Source organism: Felis catus, chromosome X (genome assembly GCF_018350175.1).
Source record: "Felis catus isolate Fca126 chromosome X, F.catus_Fca126_mat1.0, whole genome shotgun sequence".
Taxonomy (NCBI): domain Eukaryota; kingdom Metazoa; phylum Chordata; class Mammalia; order Carnivora; family Felidae; genus Felis; species Felis catus.
Genome location: NC_058386.1, coordinates 28,051,571 through 28,074,355, shown reverse-complemented (window position 1 = coordinate 28,074,355; position 22,785 = coordinate 28,051,571). Strand labels below are relative to the sequence as shown.

At 36.0% G+C, this 22,785-nt stretch overlaps 1 protein-coding gene across 11 annotated transcripts in view; it reads left to right on the top strand.

The window, feature by feature from the left end:
• Positions 1-22,785, top strand: part of DMD (dystrophin) — a 2,379,610-nt gene that overhangs the window by 1,046,514 nt on the left and 1,310,311 nt on the right. For all 11 annotated transcript variants that reach the window (XM_045050793.1, XM_045050788.1, XM_045050791.1 and 8 more), the window contains 3 exons: positions 3,931-4,111; positions 18,179-18,324; positions 21,825-22,037. In XM_045050793.1, the coding sequence (XP_044906728.1) occupies positions 3,931-4,111; positions 18,179-18,324; positions 21,825-22,037 (540 nt within the window). The remainder of the gene's footprint in view (positions 1-3,930; positions 4,112-18,178; positions 18,325-21,824; positions 22,038-22,785) is intronic.

Genomic DNA, 22,785 nt, shown 5'->3' with positions numbered 1-22,785 from the left:
AGTCAGAACAAAAAACATGTTACTTCACTGCCCTCCGTGACTCCATAATCTTAATCCAGACAGGGCTCCACACTGGCTAAACTTAATCAGAAGGCAGATTACAAAGAGCTGTAGTCTATAATTGTCTTTCCTCTGAGTCCTAGAAGTGGACAATGGATCTGGAGGCCAAACAATGTATAACTGGCACCAAAGAACTGGAGAAAGAGATTAAACGAATATGTCAGCTAATGTTAGGAAACCAGAGTTATACAGTAATGAAAATAACTTGAACTTTTTTCCCGTGGTTATTATGATCTGAGTAATTTTCTTGGGATATGGGATAGATGAAAAGGTTTCTAGAATGAATCTTGATGATAGACTGAGATGGCCAGGTTTAATATAAGAAGTAGTGAATGAGGATCAATTTGCATACTTTGAAAAGGATGGTTTAAATAATGGAAAACTGGAAATGGAGAGCTGACAGGGTTTGTTTGGAGGTGTTGTTGAACCCAGGAAGTGACGGGAAATTCAGAGCTAGTATGAAGTAAAAACAGTTGAAGGACTTGATGATTCTTCTTCATATATCGGACCTACAACTTTACTAGGAAATGATTAAACTCGGGAAATACATTTTTAGATAAAGAATATAGGACAGAAAGACATTTAGCTTTTTTATGCAAATAAGTAAATCTAGGGAATTTTTATACTTAAACACATTTTGCTGTTAATAGAAATCATGAATCTTTACAGTGGAATGCTCCACCTACATTATTTCTTGCAATAAAATCTGATGCTATTACCTTAACCTGTTTCTTGAGATTCAGATACAAAAAAATAACCATAAAATGTACAATGAACTGGAAGAGGGCTATTCTGAATGCTGGGCATAGATGGGTGAGGGGTGGAGAAAAGATGAAAGATGAAGGCTAAAAGACAGGCTCAGTGGGGCGCCTGGGTGGCGCAGTCGGTTGGGCGTCCGACTTCAGCCAGGTCACGATCTCGCGGTCCATTAGTTCGAGCCCCGCGTCAAGCTCTGGGCTGATGGCTCAGAGCCTGGAGCCTGTTTCTGATTCTGTGTCTCCCTCTCTCTCTGCCCCTCCCCCGTTCATGCTCCGTCTCTCTCTGTCCCAAAAATAAATAAAAAAACGTTGAAAAAAATTAAAAAAAAAAAAAAGGCTCAGAGGAGACAAGCAAGGACTCTAAGGACCTTGGTCTTTATCCAAGGAGCAAATCGAGATCATTGGTGGTTACAAATCTTAAATATTGTCTCCAGGTTAAGGAAGTCATCCTAAGTGAAATTATTTCTTTTTTCTGCATTCATCCACAAGGTTCCAAACTCCTTCTCTATGCACCTTTGGTTTCTCTTAATTTGATGAATCACCTTAGGTAAAATATTGAGCACGATAAGCTCAATGTCATTCACATAACAGTTAAAATTATACTATTTGGCTGTGATTAATGATAGTTGAATAAATGATTCTATCTTGTTTGCCATTGCATTCTGTTACTTGGAGATGTTTTCTAAGATCAGACTGCAGTACTAGCTCCAAATATAATGCTTACAAGAACTGGTTCTTAATTTGTTGGGGGTTAGAGAGCCCTTTGGGAATTGCAAGACATCCATGGACCCTTTCCCAAGAAAAATAAAAAAGTTTTTCCATCAGATAAACACAAAATTTTAAAGGATAAGCAGACTCAGGGAAGATGTCTTACTCAGGAGGACTCACCAGATTAAGGCCCTTTTTATGAGAATAATAAGTAATTGTTAACATCTTTTAAATGTTAAATATTTCAGGTCAAAATGATCTCTCCTATGATTTACTCTGAGAACTTTAAGGTCTCAACTGAACAGTTGCCCAAATGTTTTATTAGTTTCAAAGTCCCTTTGTTTTGCAGAACACACTTTATTATACTGTAGGCTCCTTCGATAGCCCCCTAAACAGGAAGAATGAAGGCCCTCCATCTGGCCAAATGTAAATCAGGTTCTTAAATGTTTCACAGCAGATGCCAATGCTGCCATTTGTAAGCCAAGTGTACAAAGTGCATGCCTTCAGTTCTATAATCAAAAACACAGAGTATTACCCTTTATCTCTTGTCCTATTCATCCATGGATATGATATGTGCCTGCCTTCTAGCCCTTGATTGAGAGGCTTTATACTGGAATGGAAGAGATGAGTCCCCTCCCCATTTACATAAATGGCTTTCATCTTCACCTACCAAAAGAATTTGATTGTCAGAGATTAACCTACCTGAATCAACTCTTACTGTTAAAACCACGTGACAATATTCCTTTGAAAGTTATCTTTGTATCTTCTAAAAATCAGAACAAGTGACAGCACCCATTAGAGAGTCTTGCAACTATGAAAGGCTCTTTGTGATAAATTTATCTTACTCAATCCTTATAAAAAAGTTACTTTCTCCAAAACAACGTGAATGCCTCCAAAAAATAACTTTTTCTTTCTTTTCCTTTTCATTTTGACTTCCAGGAAGCTCAGATTTATATTTAGTTCATAATTACTGTAATTCTTTTTATTTTCCTCTCCTTCTAATTGTCTTGTGATCAAAATTTCAAATTTTAATTGTCGTGTTTCTTACATTTTAAATGGTACGCAATCCTGAAGTACTTTTTTCTAAAGGTAGCATAGGTGAGAATTATAAGTAAGCAACCATGGTAATAATACTTAAATAAAGAACATTTGGAAATTCTGTTTGAATTCAGATTTTATATATATATATATATATATATATATATATACACACATATATATGTACACACATATGCATATATACACATATACACACATATACATATATACATATATATACACATATACATATATACATATATATACATGTATATATATATACATCTATATACCAAAATTCATTGTGTTTTACAATGACATCATATCTGAATTTGGACTGGCCACATTTCAGGTGTTCAGTAGCCACATATAACTAGTGGCTACTGTATTACACAGCACAGTGGTGTGTCCATGTGACTTGATCACACAAACGGGGGGTACTCTTTGAGAGTGAAAGGGGGTATTATTAACAATTATGGCAGGATGGGGTGCCTGGGTGGCTCGGTCGGTTAAGCGGCCGAATTCGGCTCAGGTCATGATCTCACGGTTTGTGAGCTCGAGCCCCGCGTCGGGCTCTGTGCTGACAGCTCAGAGCCTGGAGCCTGCTTCACATTCTGTGCCTCTCCCTGTCTCTGTCCTCCCTTGCTTCTGCCCTGTCTCTCTCTCTTTCTCAAAAATAAATAAATATGAAAAACAAAAAAGCAATTATGCCAGGACAAGAAAAGAAAAGCAGAGCAAACTCTCACCCGAATTGAAACAATGGTCATTGCCTGTTCAGTCAGGAGAAGTAATGAGACCAAATAAGAGATCATTTCAGACATAAATATTTGTGTGTTTATATAAGTATTACATAGATTATAGAATCTAGGTGATAGCAGTATATAAAGATATATTTGTAATTTAATGTAGTAGGTATGTATGTAGATATGTCTAATTTATAGTCTTCACAAGTGAATTTAAAGAAAACTGTTCGTTAAACACGCTTAGAATTTGAAGCAAAGGGACATAATTTTGAGATAAGAGGGGTGCAGAGGACATTCACACCTGATTTATTGAAAGGATATAAGGTCATTCACAGTACTTTTCAAGTATATATTCATGCCCATTAATGCTGTAAATGATGTCCTTTTGAAATTTAAAGACAGTTATATACGATGCTATCTATGGAATGAAGAGCCAAGGTACTCTTAAATTGATGCCCTGAGCTAGAGACTTGCCTAAACTGTCATGGATACTTCTTATCAATTTTTTGATAAGGGCATTAAGCTAAGCTTGCATCGCTGCCTTTTAACACCTTTCTTTGCACAAATGTAATCTATGCAAAGTAAAAGTTGTGTTTATTTTAATGCTCTATATTATGGTACAGGATGAAGTCAACCGGCTTTCAGTTCTTCAGCCTCAAATCGAGCGATTAAAAATTCAAAGCATAGCCCTGAAAGAGAAAGGACAAGGGCCAATGTTCCTGGATGCAGACTTTGTGGCCTTTACAAATCATTTTAACCAAGTCTTTGCTGATGTGCAGGCCAGAGAAAAAGAGCTACAGACGAGTAAGTAAAAATACTTGAAATGGCTAACTTGATATTTCCCTAATTTGGTACTTGTTGGAAAAAGAGAAGGTGCTGACGTGAAAGAATAATTTCTGTCAAAGGAATCCATCCTCCCTACAGTCTGTAGTAACAAGTAATAAGATACCGTTGTTGGAAAACATATGTGTTATATTTCCATTTCTCCCCCTCACCTACCATAATAATTTCATGACTTCGAGGAACAAATAAAATATATGTTTTATATAGGCATTAATATCTCCTTGGTGGGTTGCAAATTTTACAGTCAAATATTTTGAACAGTGGAGGAAATAAAAGAACAGTTGGAGCCCTCTTGGTGGCTTTTCATTATATCCCGTTTGCTTTGTACAAGGATATTTAGCTAGGCATCTTACTAATACTTCTATCCAGTTTATATGCAGACTATTATAGCCGTAACAAGCATGTAGCAACTGAAATTCAGCCAAGAACAAATTATTCTTAGGGCTGCATTTTACTATTAAAACTATGTAACTATGCGGTTTCCTCATTTTCTCATTTAATAGTAAGATACAACCTCAGAGTGGAGAAGTTACACGGATTCCTACCATTTGACTAGCACAGTTTTCAAGATGTCTCTTTTGATTCTCATCAATTTCCTCTAATGCTATTAATACATAATATCTGGTCCAAAATAGCCCTACTAATCAGCTTAATTCTTAAGACAAAAATTCCTTTGGCAGACTGGTTTATGAACACTGCCAAGCATTAGTAAATGAGTTTTTCGTTCACCATACGCATACATGCCTGTGTACATAATGTGCATACAGAAGATTATAGAGTAAAATTGGATTTGAAGGCATTAAGATAAAAATATTTTGAAAAATGTCTTCACCAAATTTGTTACGAGAGGCGCAGAACATGTATTTGTTTTCTACTAAAACTTTAATTAGTTGGAAAACATATTTTTTGACTACTTTTCTTTGCCAGTATCCAAAGAATTTACCACATGGTAACATTTCTAAAATCAGTGTCGTGATACACGTAAAGCTTTCCCTATTTTCCTGGTTTTTAAATTTTTATTTCTTGGTGAGGTCATGGAATGAACTGAATAAAGCCAATGATGGATGCATATGCTTTTTTGTTTTGTTTTGTTCTTTTCCTTTAAAGTCATTTTGGCTGAGGGATTTGTTTTCCTAGTAGGGCATCAGTTAATGCAACTTTACAGTAACGTCAGCTCCCTCTAGTGGATTTCGGTATACTTGTTGCTGGGTATCTATAAATCAAAAAGGGAAAGAAAAGATTATGACTGTCCTAAATTTTCAAACAGTGACCTATTTAACAATAACGCATCTTTCTTGTCATAAAATCTGCAAGTCTCCCTTAAAATCAAATACAGGTTAATGGCTATACTGTGACTGCTGGGCAAAAGAGCTTATTCAGCAGGAAATTATTTTAATTTACCTGTACCCTCTTAATTACGTTAAAGCTCCACATTTTTTCTGTTTATTTTAAAAATGCTCAGAATATTAATGTTTGTTGATACCTGAGATTCAACTATGATATTCCAATATAAGTATGGAATAATACTTGCTCTCTATCCATAGAACCATCAATCTATACATCTGTATTATCATGTCTTCTCTTTTATCTTTCATAATATGATGATCATTTATAAAACGGCCAAAAATTTTCACTCCATTTATTTATAAATAAAATGCCCTCCCTTACACTTTATTTACTGAAACATCTCTGCCAATTTTAGCCACTCTTTTGGAAAGTTTGTCTTGATAATTAATAATTACTAAGTAAATAGGGATTATATATATGAATTATAAATTAGATAAATTAGATAAATTATAAATTATAATTATATAAATTATATAAATTATATATAAAATTTATGTTATATATGTATTCTATATATAAATAACACATATGTAATCATATATAATTATATTCAATTATAATTGAATTATATAACTTATTTTTGCTTGTATATATTATAAATTTATATATATAACTTTACTGTGTATTAATATATAATATTATATACCTTTATGTAAATGATAAGTAAAAAGTTCACCATTTCAAGTCATATTATAGTTCAGTTGTTAGTTAATAATTATTTCCAAAGAATTATATGTATGTGTATGTATGTTTCACCCCCAAACTGGCGCGGGGGAGTAAACCTGATTTCTTGTATTACTCCATAGTACTTTGAGCACGTTAACTATTCAGCAAATAAGAACTACCACAAGGGGTGGGAATCCATTCAGACTTTCATCTCTTCTTTCATTTTTTTTTTCTTTACTAGTGTTCTCACAATGAAACTAAAACTTGACTTCTTAAATGTACTTTGAGTGGTGAGGAAAATTGGTCTAAGTAATTGTTGCTGGGTAACTGGAAACACTATATGAAAAGATATATTCATAGTAATTTTCAGTCTACAAATACCTTTCATATAAATTAGCTTTCTTAGTCCTCACAGAGCAACCCTTTGAGAATATTTTGTTACCCGTATGTCACAGGTGACCTAATAGATCTTGAATAACGGAGAGGATGGATAGTTGATGGGCACAAGTACACCTGGATGTTCATGGCACGATTATTCATGATAACGAAAAAGGGGAAGCAGCTCAAGTGCCCATCAACTCATGAGCAAAGAAAGAAAATGGGCCTCTCCATACAATGAAATGTTAATAATAAGATGTAATGAAGCACTGATACTTGGTAGAGCATAGGTGAACCTTAAAAACATACTGAAGAAACAAGCCAGCTGGAAGAGGCCATATATATATAATCTATGATATATAACATATAATATGTATAATTATATATTCTATGATTATATTTGTAGGAAAGGTCCCTAACTGACACACCCGAAGATACAGAGGGTAGATTAATGATGGCCTAGGGCTAGAAGGTTGAGAGAGTAAAATTGTCTCCCAAAACATTTGCTACAAACCCTTTCCAGAAACTGCAAACCAGAAAGAGCATGCTCTAATCTAGATCGATCTAAGAAAATAGCACATGGCTTGTTATAGTCGTCTCTTATTTTAACAAGAAAGATTTTAAATGTACTTTCTACATGTAAGTATGAAAACAGTTTGTAATAGAGTTTGAATTTGTTTCAATTGTGAACTATAATCATGTCAGGCAAGTAATTATTAGTTTGTTTAGTTTTGCAGAAAATGGAGAAAGCGACTACGCTAGCTATGACAAAACAAGTGTTTTTGTTTTTGTTTTTGTTTTCGTTTTGCCTTAAACTTCACAAGAATTTTCTTCTCTTCTATAACCATAGATTTCTAGCACAATATTGTCTTTTTGTTTTGTTTAAAAACATGGTAATCACATGTAACGGGAGAGCTACACTCTTCACAAATTTGTAAGCACAAAGGCTAGTGACTATAGGCAGGCACAGTGTTGTTGCACAGTTCCTAGAAATTAACTCTTGAATGACTAAAATTTTATACCTGACAAACAGTAACTCCATAATTCCCCTTCCCTCTAGCCCTGGGCAACTGCCTTGCTATTCTATGCCTCTAGGAGTTGGACTATATCACGTATCTCATATAAGTGGAATCATGTGGTGTTTGTCTTCCTCTGACTGGTTTCTTTCATTTAGCATAATGTATTCTAAGTTCTTCCCTTTTGTCACATATGGCAGGAGTTTCTTATGGTTTCAGGGTGAATAATATTCTGTCGTATGTATACCACTTTTCCTTGATCCATTTACCCATCGGTGGACATTTAGTTTCTTTCCATATCTTGGCTGTTGTGAATAATGCTGCAGTGAACATGACAATATAGATATCTCTTCAGGAACCTGATTTCAATTGTTTGGGACATGAACCCAGAAGTGGCAGTGCTGAATTGTACGGTAGGCCTATTTTTAATTTTTTTGAGAAGCCTTTATACTGTTTCCTATAGCAGCTGCACCATTTCACATCTCCACAAATGGTGGAAGGTGCCAATTTTTCCACATTCCCAGACCTACTTGTTATTTTTTTTTGTTTCTTTTTGATACAAGCCACCCCGACAAGTGCAGGGTGATATGTCATTGTGGTTTTGATATGCATATTTATAATTAGTGTTGCTGAGCAGCTTTTCATATATTTGTTGTTCATTTGTACGTCGTCTTTGGAGAAATGTCTATTTGAATCCTTTGCCTGTTTTTTTTTTTGGGGGGGGGGTCTGGTTATTTTTTCCTTTTGAGTTGTAGGAGTTCATTATACATTTTAGATATTAACCTCTTATCAGTTACATGGTTTGCAGATATTTTCTCCCATTCTGTAGGTTGCTGTTTTATCCTGTTAATTGTTTCTTTTGTTGTATAGGAGCTTTTCAGTTTCATGTAGTCCCATTTGTGTATTTTTACTCGTGTCACCCGTGCTTTTTAGGTCAAATCCAAGAAATCATTTTAAGACCAGTGTTATGAAGCTTTCCTCTTGTGTTTCATTCTACGAGTTTGTGGTTGCAATTTTTTTTATGTTCATTTATTTTTGAGAGAGAAAGACACACAGAGTGCAAGCGGGAAAGGGACAGAGGGACTGGGAGACATGGAATCTGAAACAGGTTCCAAGCTCCGAGCTGTCAGCACAGAGCCTGACACAGGGCTTGAACTTGGGAGTGGTGAGATCGTCGCCTGAGCCAAAGTCGGATGCCCAACCGACTGAGCCACCCAGGCGCCCCTGTGGTTGCCATGTTTCAGTTGAATCTTTAATGTATTTAGAGTTGATTTTTATATATATTGTAAGCTAAGGGTCTAACTTTGTTCTTTTGCATGTGTATATCCAGTTTTCCTAGTACAATCCTATGAAGAGACCATCCTTTACTGTTCTTGGCACTTTGTCAGAGATCAGTTAACCACATGCGTGTGGGTTTATTTATGGGCTCTCTCTTTTTATTCCTGACTATATGTCTGTCTTTATGCCAGTACCTCACTGTTTTAATAACTTTAGCTTTGTAATATGTTTTGAAATCAGAAAGTATGATGCTTCCAGCTTTTTCTTTCTCAAGATTGTTTTGGTTATTTGTGGTGTTTTATGGTTTCATATTAACTTTAGGTTTGCTTTTTATGCCACTTGGATTTTTATAGGGATTGCACTAATCTGGTAATTGTTTGGCACGGCACTGTTTTGTGCACTCACTCACTAATTCAGTAAGTATTGTTGAACACCTGCTATGTGCCACAGAAGTATTGGGCACTAGGTATTTAGTGGAGAAAATCAAGAGCAAGGTTTATATCCTCTTGGAGCTTACAGAAATAAAGGGAATAAACAAGTTAATATGTAAATTATGTTATCACAGATTAACCTCACTTAGGCAACATTATTCTGGTAGAGGACAGTTTGACCTCAACCTGCGGCACGTGCAGGTACCAGCTGTGTGATGATCCGGAGGAAGGTACAGATGTGGCAAGGTGGAGAAGAAGTGCTTGACATGTCCAAGAGACAGAAAGGAGGGGCCAGGAGGACTGGAGACTAGCAAATTACGGGAAGGTGAGGGTAAAATGAGGGTTGAGTTCATGAAGGTCCGTCTAGACTTCTATGTAAACTTTGTTTTTGTTTTTGTTTTTTTTTTTTCTTTTTGAGAGAGACAGAGACAGAGACAGTGTGAGGTGGGGAGGGGCAGAGAGGGAGAGAGAGAGAAAATGCCACGCTGGCTCCGCCTGTTACCGCACAGCCCGATGCAAGGCTCAAACCCATGAACGGAACCATGAGATCATGACTGGAGCTGAAACCAAGAGTTGGGTGCTTACCCAACTGAGCTACCCAGGCGCCCCTGGATTTTCTTTTAAAACCTGTGGAAACTTCTTTTTTTCTTTAATGCTTATTTATTTTTGAGAGAGACAGAGACAGAGTGTGAGCTGGATGGGGCAGAGAGAGAGGGAGACACAGAATCTGAAGCAGGCTCCAGGCTCCCAGCTGTCAGCACAGAGCCCAACGCGGGGCTCGAACTCACGAACTGTGAGATTATGACCTGAGCCAAAGTCGGACACTTAACCTACTGAGCCACCCAGGTGTGCCACCAGTTGAAACTTCTAAAAGAATTTCACTTGCGGGAATTCAGTAATCTGATTGATAATTTTGAAAGATCTAACTGGTATATTAGCCTCTAGCTGGTTTGTGAGAAATGAATAGAAGGATTTGAATGGAAGCAGCGAGACAGGAAATTGCACCTATCTAAACCTAACCTTAGACCAGAGTTGTGATAGGGAATATAAAGAAAAGTGGAGGCAGCCTTTGAAGAGGTGATGATCTGGGGAGGTGTGGTAAGGAACACTCTTACAAAATTATAGGGAGTAACTTGTGCCTCCTGTGGGGATAATAGAGGAAAATTTTAGGCCAGCCAGCAAAGAATGTTCTCAATGGCCATAATTTCAAACACTGTTGTTAGTCCCTGCTAAGATGTGGATCCAATGTTAGGATGCTGAGACAAGGAAGGGAAGCAAAAGTTGTCTTGACCTAACTTTTCTAGCTTGCAGGTCAGAAAATTTACCTAATATTCTCTTATATCTAAGTAAGGAATTGTTTTAGTCTAAGAAACACAGTCTATATGGCTTTGCCCTTTAACTCCAGAAAAAATCAAGAAAAAAATTGGAAATGGCCTTTTTTGTTCTCTTCACTGATACCGTCAACCTCAAGCATAACATACTTGCTTAGTTAAGCTAGATCTGTGCTTCATCCCCTGAGGTATAAGAATCATTCCTTGAATGGGAGAATACTAGGAACGTATGCTAAATGCCAAGTAGAGCATACAAAAATAAAAATGTATTTTAGGAAATTATTTAATAGAAGTTCTTAAGATAGGGCCTAGTTTTTGAAAATAATGTGGAAAGGGGGAAATGCAGCAAAAAAAAAAAAAAAAAAAAAACCCTGCAAAACCTAATTTGTAATCAATAGTTGAGTGGTATAGTAGTTTATACTTAGATAAGCTTGGGTAGAAAATTGTGATTAAAAGTGGAGAAGGAATTAGTTATTCCAGCAGTGGATACTAGACAATGCTTATGAAAAAGACACAGATTTCAGTTGATTGGAGACCTGACTTTTCCAAAACTTTTTAAGGTGGTCTTAGATACAATTCTCATAAACCCGTCTATTTTGCTCCTATCAGTGTCCTGAGGGCCTTCGTGGGCCTGGAGCCTGAGTAGCAGAAGGAGGGGCAGAAGCATGATGCTAGATTGTGGCTGGAGGATTTTTGATGATGGGCATTTGGGCTGAGCAGTTGATTGAATTCTGACCACAAAGGTCCTTGAGTGAGTGTCAAGCTAAGATGTTCGCTTTTGTGTCGGCATTGGAAATTCAAGTCTCCACATTCAGAATTTCTTCCTTGTCTCAGTCTCTGAGGGATAATTTCTAGTATGTTAATCATCCTGTACTGTGCGTCCCCGCTTCTTTCTGGACATCTTCTGCCAGTGTTCACAGTGTAAAGAAATAATTGCTCTGTGCCATGGTTTATCTCGTTTCATAAGGTTTGGAGTTGCAGAAAAGGCTCTTTGTTGATTATACTGTTTGGTGCCATTGTAATTAACTGTGAGGGATGGGGGAAAGTTGGATAGCTTCAATATGAGCATTTCTCAAAAAAGATTTATCAAAGAAGTAGAAAGTGCTGTTAGTTAAGTTTCTACACACACACACACACACACACACACACACACACACACACACATCCTATATTAAGTCATCACTAATTTCTGCTTACAAATGATGAGAAATTCAAGTTAGAGTCAACTTCGTATTCATAGCAGATGTTTCAATGTTTTAAAATGCTGTCAGTATTGACAGACCACTAACATACATGTTCTCTTTCCTTCCCCAAATGAATGACTTCCTGCAGCTTGTACATAAGCTCATTCAATAGAAATAGAATGTGAACCATATACGTAATTTTGAATTTTCTAATAACCATATTAAACAAGAAACAAGTGAAGGTAATTTTAACTGAATATTTTATCTCAACACATCCAAATGATATCATTTTAAGAATCAAAATTAATACTAACCACCTTTCCCCTTTCCAGTGCTCAATGGACCTGTGTAGCTAGTGGCTACCGCAGTGGATAACACATTTCTATATTCCTTCTCTCTACTCCATTTTTTTGTGTGAGAGCGAAGTACCTTTATTTTCCCTGAGTACTTTTGTTTTAATTTTGAAGAGAGATTGTTGTGATTTTTTTTAAGTACCATATATAACCTAATGTTTTAAGATCTCAGCGTTATTATGATAGCTCTGTCTTACACTGGGGGATGAAGTCCGATTTTCAGATGATGTCTCTGTTTATCTTGCTCTTCAGTTAAAGTTTTTTACCCTTTGACATAGACTCATGTATTGCAGAAAAGAAAGCACTTAATTCCACACGTTTGTTTTTTTTTTTTTTTTTTGACGAAATAATCTCGCCTTGTCTCTTTTGTTCTCTTCTTGCTCTCCTTTCTTACCTTTTCTCTTCTCTGAAACCCCTTCCATTTTTAACTCAATTGACTATAACAGAAGGGATTTTTAAGTAAAAGATGTGGAAAACATTTTTTATACTCTTCTACAACAATTTTAGATGTAAATGCGACCATACGTTTTCATTGCCATCCTTCATATGGCTATACTAAGGGACTGGAGATTAATGGGGTTTTTTTTGTACCTTTCAAGATAAACAGTAGTTCAGCATGGTAGCCCTTAACATTCACTTTCCCAGTATTCACAACAGGTGCTTCTGAAACGATAATCCTTTATATTAACTTTAATTTTGTGGAATATGCTTCCCTAATCATGAAACATTAAGAATGTATCTATATTTTTTAAATGGCACTTTAGCAAAAGAATAGTAGAAACCATCATAAGAATATTTATTTTGAGATGAATGTCATATATTTATAAACAATATTGGGGAAATACTAAATCCTTAGGCCTTTTTTTTTCCTTTCAGGGATCTGGGCTGGACCAAAGGACGTTAATAACACTCTTAGAATCCTTTAAGATAGTAGGTTTTTAAATATGTTTACTTTCTCATTACTGTCAGTCAAGAGAAAAGTATCAATTGAGTTATTAATCTCTCTTTCTACATAAAAAGAAGGCAGTGAACTTCCCTAGATGTAACAGGACTAGGTCTACTTTTACTTTGGGGTCCCTAGGGCAGCATCCACAAATATCTCACTGACACATAGGTAGAACAGGTTGTACTGAGTTTGCCCTTGGGTGCAGCTGACTTTTGCACCAGATTTTTTTTTTCTTACTTTTAAACCTGAAACAGAATTAGGAATCCTTCACTAGTATTCTCAAGTAAGTCTGGCTTAAATGAGATAATTTGTGTGCATTGTAATCAGTTTTCAGCTAGTAGGTAAATCATGCTTGATAACAAATGCTTTTTTACATCTAGAAGGAAACTATATAAGTAAAGGTATCCTTGGCTTTAATTGTATGTTGTCAACAAAAAAGTTTTATCTCCAGTCCGCTCCTATCCACTAAGTGCTGGGTTCTTAAGCTCATCTATTCCCTTGCCTTTCCATTTAAGTATCTTAAGGTATTGCAAACCCTTGGAGTCCCAAGAAGATAAACCCATGGTGGGCAATTCTGCACCTGACAACAATTTCCTCTTTGGCTCCTCCAGTATCAGGGACAAGAACAACATCTATGGAGCTACAAAGTCATAAACCTCAGAATCGTCCTTGATATTCCTTGTCCCTCGTTCACTTCCTCTCCTGTTGCTCTTCATTCTCCCACCCCATGCATTTTTATCTCCCAGATCATTCTCACATCTAACTTTCTTTTCTTATTAATGGTCATCATGTTCGTTCAAGCTACCAGGGTTTCTTGCCTGGACCACTGATTTGTCTTCACTTTATCCATTGTTGACAGTGAGAAATCTATTTGCTATGTTTCTGCCAGAAGGGTTTATCTTTTTTAAAAATTGTTTAATGTTCATTTCTTTATTTCTTTATTTTTGAGAGAGAGAGAGAGAGAGAGAGAGAGAGCACTTGTGTACTTGTGGGGATCGGGGGCAGAAGGGAAAGAGAGAATCCCAAGCCCCAACAAGGGGCTCAGTCTCATGAACTGTGACATCATGATCCTGAGCTGATATCCAGAGTTGGACGCTCGACCAACTGAGCCACCCAGATGCCCCCAGAAAGATTTTTCTTAAAGAAAATCTGTGTCACACCTTTGCATATAATGCATTCAATGATTGGCTTTTGGTCTTAGTTAAAAGGTACTTACAAGGCTCTGCTTAAAATGGGGGCTTTGCCTACTTCCAGTTACAGCTGCATTCGTGCTTATTTTCTGTCTACGTCATATTGACCTTTCATTTCCTGAAAACCATCCCATATTCCCTACTTCAGAGCCCTGTGTATTTTCCCAGAAGCCCTAGCACAGCTCATTCTTACTCCTTCATATCTTTGCCCAAAAGTTAATTTTTATGAGCTCCCAGTGTAAATGTAATGTTCTTATTGTTTACTGTCACAGCACTTTTTGTCTCTTTTATAAAATTAATTACAATCTGATCAAAACTATATTAGAGTATTATCTGGCTGCATGAGTAAACTGTGAAGGCAGTGAATATAGGGACTCTGTTTTTTAAATTATTGTATCCCTAAAGGATATCACAAAGGCTGAAATGGACACTCAATAAATAGTTTAAGGAATTAATAAATGATACACAAATATTAAATATATACATATATATCTCTTATTCATATGTATGTGTACACAGAGAGAGGTAGAAGCTTTTTTTAATGCAGTGGTGGTCCTATTTCCATAGAAATATAAACATTCCTCATTAGGATATAATAAAAATTGTTACCTTATCTATTGTTCTGTTCCGAAGTGATACAGTTTTGAACATGATTTTGTTGTTTGTCAAAAGAATTCCAGGATGGGGCACCTGGGTGGCTCAGTCGGTTAAGTGGCCGACTTCGGTTCAGGTCATGATTTCGCGGTCCGTGAGTTGGAGCCCCCCGTCGGGCTCTGTGCTGACAGCTCAGAGCCTGGAGCCTGTTTCAGATTCTATGTCCCCCTCTCTCTGACCCTCTCCCATTCATGCTCTGTCTCTCTCTGTCTCAAAAATAAATAAACGTTAAAAAAAAACAAAAGAATTCCAGGAGAAAACCAAAACGTGTGTGTACATTGTACATTTGTACATTTACAGATGAATTATACCAGAAAAAATGCAATTAAGGAAAGTCTACCTATTGTCTAGAAACCATGAAGTGAGAAAGGAGACGAGGAATAAAGTCAGTTTAAGCTATTCAGTGTTGAGAAGGTTCTGTGGGTGGAATGAGAAGATTTAATAGGTGGAATGAGAAGAATGTCTAAATTCTCCAGGTAAATTCTTTCTCCTCTTGTTCAGATTCTAGGCTTCACCAAATACTGGTTTTCTCCTGTGTTCCTGGCAAAGGCATTCTTTTTGTGTGTGTGCTCAAGGTTACACTTTCTAACCTGTAGTTACTCACCCAACACATACTGATTCCTTTTATAATACCATAGTGGTCATTGGGGATCAATCGCTGAGCTAAAACCACATGCTTCTTGCTGTCATTATACTTGGAAACTGGGAAAAATCACAGCCATTAATCACAAAATCAAGCTGGTGTTTTTATAATTATAGCTTGAGATGAGTGCTTGACCTGGCCTAGGCCAGGTCTCTGAAACTAAAGGAGACTTACCAAGCTGGGAAGGTAAGCAAAGATTTCCTAGAGAATGAACTGCTTAACAAAGAAGCCAGACGATCAGTAGGGATTAATAAGACTAGGGGTAGTAGGTGAAGGCCAGAATCAGAGAAGTTTTGTGTCCCTGGAGCACAGGGGGGTGAGGGTGATGAAAGGCGAGTCTGGAGAGGTGAACGGTCTAGAGGGCCTTCTATGAACAATGGGTGAGAATTCTAGAAAAAAAGAAACAGTAATGATAAGTTTTATGCCATGATGTAACCTCATAAATCAGTTTTGCACTTTCAAAAACTGAACACAGAGCTGGATTTAAAGGAAGTGAAAACACACATGGAAAGGCTAGGGAGGATCTTAAACTGTGTGGGCTTTTGCTTGTGCTAGATAACTTACATGGGAGATACAGAGGTACTTCTTGGTCATGTTACGAGTCCTCTGCTTTCTCTCAGAATAGAGTGGAAGTATGGCTTAGCTCTCGTTGAGAAGACTTTTTGTCTTGCACCTGCATACAGATGAGAAGCAGTTTTACAGAAAAAACTCAACAATTCAGAGATGAACAGGGTTCACTTCATTATATAGAAGGAAGGTGAAGAAGGAAGAAGATAATCAGGACCTCCCTTAGAAAGAAGGCAGACTTGAGTGTGATATCAGACCCATGGGTAGCAATTACTACAGCTCTTCAGACACAAGTATTTCCTGATTGATGAACCTACACATAGGAACTAAGGTGGCTAGTTCAGGAGCTACGGAGTTGGTAGGTCCTCTTTGAATTCCAGCTCCTCCAGTGCAATCTACCTGTGAAACACCCAGAGCATTTACTCAGGATCCAGATAGCAAAGGAGGAAATACAGTCAAACACTCTGAATCAGATATGGAATAAGATGTTCCATGCATGCACTAAAGAGTGTCTACATGTAATGCTGGTCTGGATCTTTATTAGTTTCTCATGATTTTAAAGGGAACTGGAGATTTTATATAATGTGAATTGTTTATTGAATTATGCAAATTAATGCATACTTTGCCTAAATGCGTATTTTGTTTAAACAGAAAGAAAATGTATCAGGTCATGATTATTCCCTAAGTTATAGCTAGAATTACATTGGTTAATAGATCAAAATTGATCAAATTTTTAATCATTTAGAATGTTTCAGTGTGTATCTTTTTTCTAGATTTGAAAGATTTTTATTTTATGCTGGCCTGTGCTGAAAAGCATTGGGTTCTTTCAATTTATGGCTCACCGTATCTATCTATGTATCTGTATATCTGTGCATTTATGCATCTATCTGTCTATCATCTTCCTTCTTCCTTCCCTCCCTCAATCTGTACGTAGGCGGATTGCTTACTTACTGAGTTTGGGGCAACATGCAATATTACAACAACTACTTACAAATTAACTGTTTTACACTTCTACCATGGACATGTTACCTTATCACTTTTTTATAATCTGACAAATCTGAAAATTTTTATTTTCTCTCATTTAATGTAGGTACAATTTAACTATGTATACGATTATAGTTATGTAAAATGTGTATATATGTGTGCGTGTGTGTGTATGTGTGTATATATACACATATACACATGTGTGTATATACACACATACACACACACTTATGGTTTAAGTGCATATACATACCCGTAAATTACACTTTCCTTGATATATTTTTCATTCCCTAATTTATACATAAATAGATACCAGGGAAAGTATGCTGTTGAGTGGTGGTTTTGACTTTGAAACCAGATAAACCTGGTTTAAAATCCTAAGCTCTACACTTACTAGGCTCTTGAGTGTGAGCAAATTAGTTGACCTTTTTTTGTAGCCTCAGTTTCCTCAACTGTAAATGAGACTAAAAACACATTTCTCACAGGTAAGAATTAAGAATGATAGTAACAATGATAGTATTAGAGTTTCTGACACATACTAAGTACACAGAGATTTTTTTTTTTTAGCAAAATAAGAAGTGACAGGATATAATTTAAAATATCAACTTCTGTGGATAAAGACACTGTTTTCTCCAAAGGTAAATGATAGCACACGAAAAGAGTAGCCTTCAAAGTCGGTATACATGTACTCTGCTTGGTTTCTCCTCCAAGTACCTTCTCTGGCACCATGGTCAAATTGTGCAGCCTCTCTGTTTGGCCATTTCCTTACCTTAAAAGAAAATGGCTTTAACCCTGTGAACTTGCAAGGCTGATATGAAGATTCACTGTAATGTGTCTGTGTACGTGTGTATACGTGTGTATACTTTCTATCAAAATGTGAGATACGTAGTAGGAATTTATCTTCAATGTCATAATCGCATTTTAATGTATATCTTCAAGTTTTTACAACTTGGTAATATTTGTAATTAGCAGTGTGATTGAGTTTGCCGACAACTTAGGAAAACATAATGACAAAGTTTAAAATAGTGAAATGATTCTCTTCTTTTCCCTTTTGATAAAGTTTTTGACACATTGCCACCCATGCGCTATCAGGAGACCATGAGCACCATCCTGACGTGGATCCAGCAGTCAGAAACCAAACTCTCTAGACCTCAGGTTACTGTCACTGAATATGACATCATGGAGCAGAGGCTTGAAGAGTTACAGGTCTGTGAATGTTTGACTGTCTGAAGCAAATAGTGCAGATGTCATCTATCAAGCAGTCACATTGGTGTAACTTTTCTTTTCACAATGGTGTAACCTTAAAATAATAGAATTAAAATAATTGTGGCAAGTATGATGGTGTACCAGTTGGAAAAATGAGGACTTTAAAAATGTCATATTTTATGCATTTGTGCCTTTTCTCCCTCAGACAGAAATTCCACCTTTGAAGACAGTGTCATGGTCTGCGTATGAAGTATATTCTTTATTGTTTAGTATGTATTTTCAGACACATTGATTTTGATGATTATAAAAGCTGTGGTATTATTCCCCCCCACCCCTTGCTTCCTGATTTATAACTCCATTCACATTCCCAAACAGTGGTAAAATCAGTGTCGTTATAAAATAAGTTTTAAACTCTAATCTTTTGTAATATCATAATTAGTTTTTGAGTTTTATTACCTAAATTTTTAGCAGCTTTATATCAAGTAATAAAAAATACTAATATGGGAAATGAAAAAGATAATTTGTAAGAGATTTTAGAATACTTTTCCTACCAATTCTGAAAAGCCCATGTTGTATATCCAATCACATTTTATTTTTTAAGACAAGAAAGCATTCATTAATTATATTTATGAGCTGAGATATGTCTCCATTTTGAGAAATAAGAACAAAATTAAAATGTGACTTGTATACGAAGCGTTCTTTTTCAAGAATTAAATTTTTTTAAGAAAGTGGTTTTATAATTATTTCTTTAAAAACTTTTATGTAAATTTCTCAGTATATATTGCCCTGTTTAGACTGTTTTCTCTACTATCACACCAAGCAACCTAATATTGTTGGATCTTCTTTTTTCTTCATTATGTTGTTGTTTCTAATACTTGGAATGATTTAAAAATTCACTTTAAAGAATATGTGGCTTAATAGAACTCTAACTTCAAAAAGAGTACAAAGATATAGCAATGAGAGGAATGGATTAACTATATAAAAAATGGTGGGCAGATGAGCAGGGGAGTAAACTTCTGAAAAAAACGTTGAAGACAAAAATTATTTATAAATATTTTTGAGAAATTGTATTAAGTAGCTCAAAAAGATGTAGTTAGAAGTTTGTATCAGATGTTACAACAAAGCAAAATACCACATATGTTAAAATGTTCCAAACATTTCAATAAGCATCATTTTTGGAGAAATTTTTAAGTAAAATATTTTAAAACATATGATAGAGAAGCACACAAATCACTGGACACAATTGCAAATACTCTAAAAATACTGGAGGCGATTTTAAAGAAAGATGAGACCGGGGAAAAAATTTGTCTGAATATGGGAGAAAGTCATTAATAAGGAAGTCACAAAAAAAAAGACATAAACAGCCATTAAACCTATGGAAAGTTGTAAGTCGAATTGGAAAGGACGAAGTACTAGTTTATAAAATGAAATACCATTTTTCACATCTAAGTTGCAAAAAAATGTTATAACAAGTGCAGGTCCAGCAGCAGTGAGCTCCCTTCTCACTTTCTGGTGGGAATGCAAATTGAATTGAAATTTTGCTGAGAAAAATGTTTCACCACTTGCTAATAACATACAAAATAATTCATGATGTTATACATGTGAATAGTGTTTTCATGAAGTCTTTATCGTAGGCAGTAATCAGAATACACTAAAGAATCAAATAGATGGGGATAGATAGGTAGATCAGAAACATAATTTACTGGAGTGGAAAGCTAGAAGTTACTTTGTAGAGCTAATAATGGGAAATGGTTAAACGAACCAGGAAGCCATTAAATTTTATGTTTTTGAAAAATACTTAATGATGTGGCAAAATGCTCATAAAAAGGGCCTAGCTCAAAATGTAGTTATATGCATGCTAGATTGTCTAAATAATAAATCGAATTTAATGAAGTAAAATTAAAGCAGAGTAAAAAAAAAATAAAATGCCACAAAATAGGCATAAGACATTATATAACTATAAAAGTTATGTATTGATGTATTTGTGGGATATTATAAGTCTTTCTGTAAAAGAAGGGATGATTGTTTATGTGTGTTTATAATAACATATTCAGTGTTTAGGTATACATAGAAACACTGGAAGTTTACATAAAATCATATATGTAAGTGGGTATTTTTTCCGTGTTTTATCTTGAGCTTTTATTATTTCATAACCAGAAAGTAACAAATGAATATTGAGTGGGGAAAACCTAAAGATAGACATCCTGTTGTCAGCAATTGCATAGGTAACACAGAACAATTGTAAAACCAACTTTATAAATTCTCCCCAAAATTCTCCTAGAATTTCATTATATCCCTGCAAAAAATTGTGAAAAATATGAAACTATAGTTAATTGGCATCAGTAGACCAGTGATAACTTAGTCAGTTTTGTTATACCATGTATCTATATGATTTAGTTAGGTTTTTACCTAGAAAGGTCAGAAATTGTCTTAATAAAAGCCCAGTAGAATTAAATGAAGCTCCCTAACAGTATCATAAATACAGTACTCAGATACAGAAGATACAATAAAATTAGGTGTGCTAAAACTCTGGTCCATTAAGATACACTTTTGGATATATTTGATGTTCATAAAAACAGGCATAGATTTTTAAATAAAATATTAATGTGCAAATTACTTTTATGATAAACGGTAGAATTTAGTTTGTCTTTTTTTTAATGTTTATTTTTGAGATAGAGAGACTGTGAGCAGGGAAGGGGCAGAGAGAGAGGGAGTCAGAGGATCCAAAGTTGTCTCTGCGCTGTCTTCAGACAGCCTGATGTGGGTCTCAAACTCACGAACTGTGGGATCATGACTGAGCCAAAGTTGGATGCTCAACAGACTGAGCCACTCAGGCACCCCATAAACAGTATAATTTAAATTACTACTGGGGCGCCTGGGTGGCGCAGTCGGTTAAGCGTCCGACTTCAGCCAGGTCACGATCTCGCAGTCCGTGAGTTCGAGCCCCGCGTCAGGCTCTGGGCTGATGGCTCAGAGCCTGGAGCCTGTTTCTGATTCTGTGTCTCCCTCTCTCTCTGCCCCTCCCCCGTTCATGCTCTGTCTCTCTCTGTCCCAAAAATAAATAAACTTTGAAAAAAAAATTAAAAAAAAATAAATTACTACTAGTTATTCTGTAAATTGCAGCACATCGTCTATTTTGTAGGTGTTTCAATCACATAGCTTTCATTTTGTTTGTTTTTTGAACATTTTGTTTTATTGTTTTTGAGAGACAGAGAGAGAGCACAAACAGGGTAGGGGCAGAGAGAAAGGGAAACACAGAATCCAAAGCAGCCTCCAGGCTCTGAGCTATCAGCACAGAGCCCGATGTGGGCTTGAACCCACAAATGCAAGATCATGACCTGAGCTAAAGTGGCACGCTTAACTGACTGAGCCACCCAGGTGCCCCACATAGCTTTCACTTCAAATACATGTAGCTGAAACTTGCAAGTGAAACTGTACAATGAAACTGGTTATTATTCCTCAATTAGTATACATGTACTTTCCCTTTTTTAATTTTTGAGGCTTTACAAAGTTCCCTGCAAGAGCAACAAAGTGGCCTAAACTATCTCAGCACCACTGTGAAAGAGATGTCAAGGAAAGCACCATCTGATATTAGCCGGAAGTACCAGACGGAATTTGAAGAGATTGAGGGCCGCTGGAAGAAGCTGTCCTCTCAGCTGCTTGAGCATTGCCAAAAGCTAGAGGAGCAAATGGCAAAACTTCGAAAAATTCAGGTAAGTCAGGATTGGACTTTTTGTATTCATTTTTTTTCTTTGCTTGTTTCTCCCCTAGTGACGTGTTATAAATTTAAAGGCAAACAGACATTTAACCTCCATACTTCTTCAAATTCAGTGATGAGATCAAAAGACACACAATTTTGTGAAATCAGTGGGGGTTTTTTTGCATGTTTAAGAAAACCATAATTAAGAGGTCTGCTTCTTAGATTTTCTTCAGAATTATATTTTTCCCCAAAACCGATAGGATTAAACATACTTTTAGCTTAATAATTTTCAAAACTAGTCTTTCCGTTAGTCTGGTTGTCCTTTAAAATATAGGTAAAACAATTATCTACCATGTAATATAGTCATATCATTTTATCAGCATATTTTACTTGTAATTGTGTATCTAAATTTGACCTTATTACATGCCATAGACCAGCTCCTACTGACTTAAGTTGTTTAAATGGTGCCACCATACTACTAATCAGCTAAGCTGAAAATAGTAAACCAACAATTACATTTTAAAATCTAAAATATTTAGTGATCCAAGTAATACCTCTCTTATGTGGCGAATTACTAAGAAAAATATTAATGCTGGAATGAATCTTGGACATCATCGTGGCATGCTGGAAAGCATTGGGACAACATGCTTCTGGGTTTAAGTCTCAGTTCAGCTGTTAGTTGTTTGTTTTTACTGCTTACGAACCAAAAAAAATGAGCAATCCTAAAACATTCTATAAAGCACAATATACTTACGAACAGG